This window comes from Terrapene carolina, unplaced genomic scaffold (genome assembly GCF_002925995.2).
Source record: "Terrapene carolina triunguis isolate 2854851 unplaced genomic scaffold, T_m_triunguis-2.0 Scaffold97, whole genome shotgun sequence".
Classification (NCBI taxonomy): domain Eukaryota; kingdom Metazoa; phylum Chordata; order Testudines; family Emydidae; genus Terrapene; species Terrapene triunguis.
Window position 1 is genome coordinate 10,429,974 of NW_020664448.1, and position 7,293 is coordinate 10,437,266.

At 42.1% G+C, this 7,293-nt stretch overlaps 1 protein-coding gene across 1 annotated transcript; it reads right to left on the minus strand.

The window, feature by feature from the left end:
* Nucleotides 1-575: 575 nt before the first annotated feature.
* On the minus strand, nt 576-2,054 carry CCDC89 (coiled-coil domain containing 89). The gene has a single exon (XM_024219707.1). It carries the CDS (start codon nt 1,816-1,818, stop codon nt 736-738), a length of 1,083 nt encoding a protein of 360 aa, XP_024075475.1. The 5' UTR covers nt 1,819-2,054; the 3' UTR covers nt 576-735.
* Nucleotides 2,055-7,293: the final 5,239 nt, after the last annotated feature.

Consider the following 7,293-nt stretch of genomic DNA (forward strand, 5'->3'; position numbering starts at 1 on the left):
GCTCATTTTACTTGAGGATGATGTACAAAATCCAGTTTTAAACCTGATTTCCAGTGATCCACATTTTTCATACCTAGGACCTGATCCAAGCCCCACAGATATTGATAGGAGCTTTTCTGTTGATGATGATTGCTTTGAATCAGACCCCTAATGTATAGACAGCTAATCATCCACCTGAAAATCATCCTCAGTGATAAAGATACTGTACAGGTACTAATCGGCTTTATCCCTCCACACAGGTAATAAACTGTGATCTTCTTTGTGCGACCCCTTTTTCCTTTGCAGCTCCACTTCACTGTATATTAACAATTTGCTATATCAAATCTAAACTCTTGAGGGCAAGAGCTTTTTCTCTTTATTGGTCATGTAAAATACTTAATGTACTTCTATAATCTGTAAAAAAAATTACTAGAAACATGAGAGGCAAGGAACAAACAAGACAAACTCATAAATGATTATGAATTTTCCATACTAAAGTCCATTGTTTCCCAGTTTTATTTAGCATAACTTGTTCTACTAACTCAAAGTGCCACATTTAGGCTGCCATCTCAAATCAATAGTATGGAAACAAAAGATGGGCTTCAAACCAACCCTCATAAAAGATTTGTAAAGCTGTGGGCACACTATAAAGAAATCTGATAAAAGATCATTTTAGTTTTTTTAAAAAGGGTTACTAACAAGCAGTAAGTAGTGTGCTATAATAGTTCTGCTGAGAGCTGAACAGAGGGTGAGGGGTTATGACATGAAGTGACGGAGTTTGTTATTCAGCTCTTTTTCTTTAGTAAGTAAGTCCATGCTGTGTTTCTTGTAAGCATCAAACTGCATCCAGAGCTCACTGTATGCTTGCTCACTTCCCTCCACACGTTGCTGCAGCTCTTGGACCCTTAGGTTGCTGTCCACTGCTGCTACCTCTCTCACAAAGCGCTCCTCTGCTGTCAGCCTGGCCCTCTCTGCAATCTCCAGTTTCTTCTCCAGCTGCTGAATTTCCCGTTGCTTCTCCTGCAGTGTCTTGCCCCTCTCCATAGCCAGATGCAGCAGCTCCTCTTTCTCACGGCTCACCCTCTCCAACTTGGCTTGCAGCTCGCTGCCCTCAGCCTTTTGCTGCCTTTCTGCCTGCTCCAGCTGTGCAACAGTTTGGCAATGCTTCTCCTCCAGACTTTGCAGCTGGCTTCTCAGTAAATCAGTTTCCTTGGCATGGACACTGGCTTGTTGGCTCTGAGCTTCCAGTAGCTCCTTCTCTCGCTCCTGGGCTCTGTGGCTCTCTTGAGCACATCTCTCCTTTAAGGAATCTACCTCCTGAGAGAGCCTCTTCCCCTGGGAAGTGAGTTGGAGGACCGCAGCCTCCTTCTCCTTCAGAGCCTGGCTGAAAAGGGTTTGGTTTTCCTGCCTCAGGCGCTTATTTTCCTCCCTCAGCAGCATGTTCTGCTGCTTGTGCTCATCTTTGAAGCGGATCATGTCCTCATGGTTGGCAGCCAGGTCCATAAAGCGCTCCTCCAGCTGCTGGGCCCGCCGGGTCTGACTTTCAAGCCTCACACTATCCTCCATCTTCAACTCCTCCAGCTCCATGTTGAGACTCTCCAGTGCCTTGCAGCGCATTAGGGTATCATCTGCTCGCTTCTTCAATATGCAGATGAGCTGAGACTGCTCATGAAGGCGTGAGCGTAGCAGAGCTTTCTCTCCCTTCTCCCCATCAGAGAGCCCCTGGAGCTTCTCCAGGGCCTCATACAGATCTCCCATGTCTCCTTTTGTCTCTAATTCAGCCTCCTTTGGATCATTTGTGGAGGTGGACATCTCGGGGTCCTTCTCATCCTGAGGCATGGAGCTGCTGTCTCCTGCAGTCTGTAACTCAAGCTAGATAACAACAGCTTCTCTTAGTAACATTCAAAATTATTTAATTGCACCCAACAGTTCTAGTTTCCCAACCAACCGGGCTGCAATTGGTGGATATGCCCGGGAAGTTCTATTATATCACAAGTCAGGAGACCTGGACATTCCAGAACAGATTGCAGTTTGCCAACAGCTCTTGAACGGGTCACTTTCCTTGGCTCTGCAGATTGGGGTGGGGGGGAAGAATCAAAACAGTATCTTAGATGTCTGTATACTAATGTGAGAAGTATGGGGAATAAGCAGGAAGAACTCAAAATGCTAGTAAATAAACACGACGACTATGGCATAGTTGGCTTCACAGAGACTTGGTGGGATAATGCGCATGACTGGAATATTGGTATAGAAGGGTACAGCTTGCTCAGGCAGGACAGACAGGGGAAAAAGGGAGGAGCTGTTGCCTTATATAGTAAAAATGTATACACTTGGACTGAGGTTAAGATGGAAATAGGAGACAGGTTTGTTGAAAGTCTCTTGGTAAGGATAAAAGGGGTAAAAACAAGGGTGATGTTATGGTAGGGGGTCTACTACAGAACACCTAACCAGGAATAAGAGGTGGATGAGGCTTTTTTAAACAACTAACAAAACCGTCCAAAGCACAGGACTTGGTGGTGATGGGGGACTTCAACTACTCAGATATCTGTTGGGAAAATAACACAGCAGGGCAGATTATCCAATAAATTCTTGGAATGTATTGGAGAAAAGTTTATTTCAGAAGGTGGAGAAAGCTACTAGGGGAGAGGCTGTTCTAGATTTGATTTTGGCAGATAGGGAGGAACTGGTTGAGAATTTGAAAGTGGAAGGCAGCTTGGGTGAACGTGATCATGAAATGATAGAGTTCATGATTCTAAGGGAGAACAGCAAAATAAAGACAATGGATTTCACAAAGGCAGACTTTAGCAAACTCAGGGAGTTGGTAGGTAAGATACCATGGGAAGCAAGTCTAAGAGGAAAAACCATTGAAGACAGTTGGCAGTTTTTCAGAGAGACATTATTAAGTTTTTCTGACGCATGGCCAGAAAGGGTTAAGCATCCTGCAGGCTAAATGACCCAGAGTCAACTTGTAGAGACATGTTAGAAAAGTATGTAAATGGCAGTTAGGCCATTCCGTATTAGATAGGTTAGAACTTTGAAATGCAAACCTGTATTGGTAGAGAATTAGAAGTGATACTAATAGTATGTGTGTCTTGTTCGATGTTAGCCATGTAAACAGACAGTTCCTTTCTATTACTATACCTATTGATTCAGAGATCAAAAGGAAACATTAACATTTAGATGAATCTTGGGTGAAATAGTATCATTGTCTATATGTCTCTTTAAAGCTGTATATGAGCTACGTAATGGATAAATTACTGGTGATGTTTGGAAAACAGAAGGTTACATCAAAAGCCTATTGTTCACCCAGGACTGTATTGTCAAGAGGATGCTAAAAAAAGACTGTATAAAAGACTCTTGAGACCTGATCCTTTCATCTCAGATCTGCTTGATGGTTCATGCAGGGGAAGCTTAAGCCACAAGGCTGAGATCTCCAGTCCTAACCTGGAATCACCCTGAATATAAACATTGGACTATAACCTATGAACTAACCTATGAACTAATTCTGTAAGAACTCTTTGCACCTACAAAGCTCACCATCTCCACCGTGAATCTGAATCTCAAGAACTGTTCCCATGTCTGTATGTATACTGATCTTTTAACCAATACTGTCTCCCTTTTCTTTTTTAATAAATTTTAGTTTAGTTAATAAGAATTGGCTGTAAGCGTGTATTTGGGTAAGATCTGAAATATTCATTATTAACCTGGGAGGTAATGTGTCTGATCCTTTGGGATTGGTAGAACTTTCTTATATGATGAAGATTTTCAGTAATCCTCATCATATTTGACTTGGGTGTCTGGGTGGAGGCCTGTGGCTGGGTTGCTTTAAGGGAACTGTGTTGGCTTCTGGGTAACCAGTAAGGTATTATAGAAGCTGTTTTGTGCTGGAATTGGTAAATCTAAGTATTGAGATATCCACCAGCTTTGGGGATTTTCTGCCCCATTCTTTGCAGTTCACCCTAAATGAGTAACTCCAGTGTGGCTCCCTGGGACCCCGGTCACAAGAACAAACTATCCAACTGCATAGAAAAGATAGGAAGTATGGCAAGAGACCACTCTGGCTTAACCAGGAGATCGTCAATGATCTAAAAATCAAAAAAGAGTCCTACAAAAACTGGAAACTAGATCAAATTACAAAGAAGGAATATAAACAACACAAGTATGTAGAGAAAAAATTAGAAAGGCCAAGGCACAAAGCGAGATCAAACTAGGTGGAGACATAAAAGGTAACAAGAAAACATTCTACAAATACATTAGAAGCAAGAGGAAGACCAAGGACAGGGTAGGCCTGTTACTCAATGAGGGGGGGAAAACAATAACAGAAAGTGTGGAAATGTCAGAGATGCTGAATGACGACTTTGTTTCAGTTTTCACCAAGAAGGTTGATAGTGATTGGATGTCTAACATAGTGAATGCCAGTGAAAATGAGGTAGGATCAGAGGCTAAAATAAGGAAATAACAAATTAAAAATTACTGAGACAAGTTAGATGTCTTCAAGTCACCAGGGCCTGATGAAATGCATCCTAGAGTACTCAAGGAGCTGACTGAGGAGATATCTGAGCCATTAACGATTATCTTTGAAAAGTCATGGAAGACAGGAGAGAGTCCAGAAGACTGGAAAAGGGGAAATGTAGTGCCAAACTATAAAAAGGGAAATAAGAACAACCCAGGAAATTACAGACCAGTTATCTTAACTTCTGTACCTGGAAAGCTAATGGAGCAAATAATTAAGCAATCAATTTGCAAACCTCTAGAAACTAATAAGGTGATAAGAAACAGTCAGCATGGATTTGTCAAGAACAAATCATGTCAGACCAACCTGATACCTTTCTTTCACAGGGTAACAAGCCTTGTGGATGAGGGGGGGAGGGGGGAGGAAGCAGTAGACATGGTATATCTTGACTTTAGTAAGGCTTTTGATACTGTCTCGCATGACCTTCTGATAAACAAACTAAGGAAATGCAATCTAGATGGAGTACTATAAGGTGGGTGTGTAACTGGTTGAAAAACCATTCCCAGAGAGTAGTTATCCATGGTTCACAGTCATGCTATAAAGGCATAACGAGTGGGGTCCCACAGGGATCAGTCCTGGATCTGGTTCTGTACAATATCTTCATCAATGATTTAGATAATGGTATAGAGAGTACATTGCGGATGATACCAAGCAGGAAGGGGTTGCAAGTGCTTTGGAGGCTAGGATTAAAATTCCAAAATGATCTGGACAAACGGGAGAAATGGTCTGAAGTAAATAAAATGAAATTCAATAAGGACAAATGCAAAGTACTCCACTTAGGAAGGAACAATCAGTTGCACACATAGAAAATGGGAAATGACTGTCTAGGAAGGAGGACTGCAGAAAGGGATCTGGAGGTCATAGTGGACCACAAGCTAAATATGAGTCAACAGAATAATACTGTTGCAAAAAAAGCAAACATCATTCAGAGATGTATTAGCAGGAGTATTGTAAGCAAGACATGAGAAGTAATTCTTCCGCTCTACTCCACACTGATTAGGCCTCAACTGGAGTATTGTGTCCAGTTCTGGGCGCCACATTTCAAGAAAGATGTGGACAAATTGGAGAAAGTCCAGAGAAGAGCAACAAAAATGACTAAAGGTCTAGAAAACATGACCTATGAGGGAAGACTGAAAACAAATGGGTTTGTTTAGTCTGGAAAAGAGAAGATTGAGAGGGGCCATGATAATAGTTCAAGTACATAAAAGTTGTTACAAGGAGGAGGGAGAAAAATTGTTTTTTTTTAACCTCTGAGGATAGGACAAGAAGCAATGGGCTTAAATTGCAGCCGGGGAGATTTAGGTTGAACATTAGGAAAAACTTCCTAATTGTCAGGGAGGTTAAGCAATGGAATAAATTGCCTAAGGAGGTTGTGGAATCTCCATCATTGGAGGATTTTAAGAGCAGGTTAGACAAACACTTGTCAGGGGATGGTCTAGATAATACTTAGTCCTGCCATGAGTGCAGGGGACTGGACCAGATGACCTCTCAAGGTCCCTTCCTGTCCTATAATTCTATGATTCACTGCTGCACCAGTGCAAAGTTAAGGAAGCAGTGAAGAGAAGACACTTAGCCCTAGCCAGGAAAAAAAACCCAAACCTAAATAAGACTAGTACTTATCTATGTCCAGCCAGCCCCTAATGACAAACCCATGGCAGTTCTTTACTGCTGTGATTCCAGGCAAATATTGTCTGTTTACTTAACTATAACATTATTAAGACAAATAAATCCTTACACAATTTTCTTCCCCTCTATTCCTCATTTCATATCTGTTATTAGAAACACAAATATAACGGGGGTTACTGGACTGGTCTTTTAACGGATTGTAAATTATTGTAAACAATGGCTGGATATCTATGAATGAAAAGGGCTATATAAGTGCTAATTATTATTACTGAAGGTGAGTGATCTAATGGTTAAAGCACAGGGTTGGAGACCTGGATGCTAATTTTTCCTTTGCCACTGATTTGCTGTATTATCTTGGGCATATCACTTGTCTATGGCTCAGTTTCCTCATCTGAAAAATGGGAAAAATATTTATATTATAGGAGCAGACTGGGATCCTATCATGCTCAGTGTCACAGAAATGTGTGAAAAGACACTAATTGCACTAAAGAACTTCCACTCAAAAAGACACATGAATAGGGGTGTGTAAAACATACATGTAAATGAGCATGCTGAAAAGCAGCACATTTTGTTTTCAGATTGTGAGGTAGTGGTAGGATAAGAGGATCACAGGAAGTGGGGAGTCAATGCCAGGAAAGGGAAGGAAAAAAGAAGATGGAGGGCAAGGGAGGGAATGTGAAGAGCAGTGGGGGCATACAGCTAGTCAGCAGAGATTAAAGAACAGTCTCAGAGCTGTGTGGTGGTGGCCTTCTCCAGAGGGTGCCATCTCATATAGGTACACCAGTCCATGCACACCCGCTGCTGCTTTCCCTGCCTCCTGACAAGTGGAAAGAATTGGAGGGGGGAGGAAAGAACCGGGTTTAGGTGGGCTGGGTGCAAGGGATGCAGGAGAACACGCTAAAGAGGATGGATTAAGAGTAGCGTATAGGATGAGAATAGGAAAATGTTTTCTTACCAGATATTTTCTTTTCTCTGGTTTGTCTGCCACTCCTACTGTAGGATTTCTATCTCCATGGAGACAAGGGGCTGAATCAGGCTCGAGTCATTCCACAGCTCATGCCTGTGACTTGGCTACTTGGAAAGCTGCCAGGTGTTGTCAGGCCAACCCTGAAATAGCTGGGAGTGCTTCTGTCATAACTATGAAGGGAAGGGTAACAGCTCTCTGTGTACAGAGA

Bases quoted from the DNA above. Each gene is read 5' to 3' on its own strand.
- CCDC89 (XM_024219707.1), bottom strand. From the start codon at position 1,818: ATGCCTCAGGATGAGAAGGACCCCGAGATGTCCACCTCCACAAATGAT.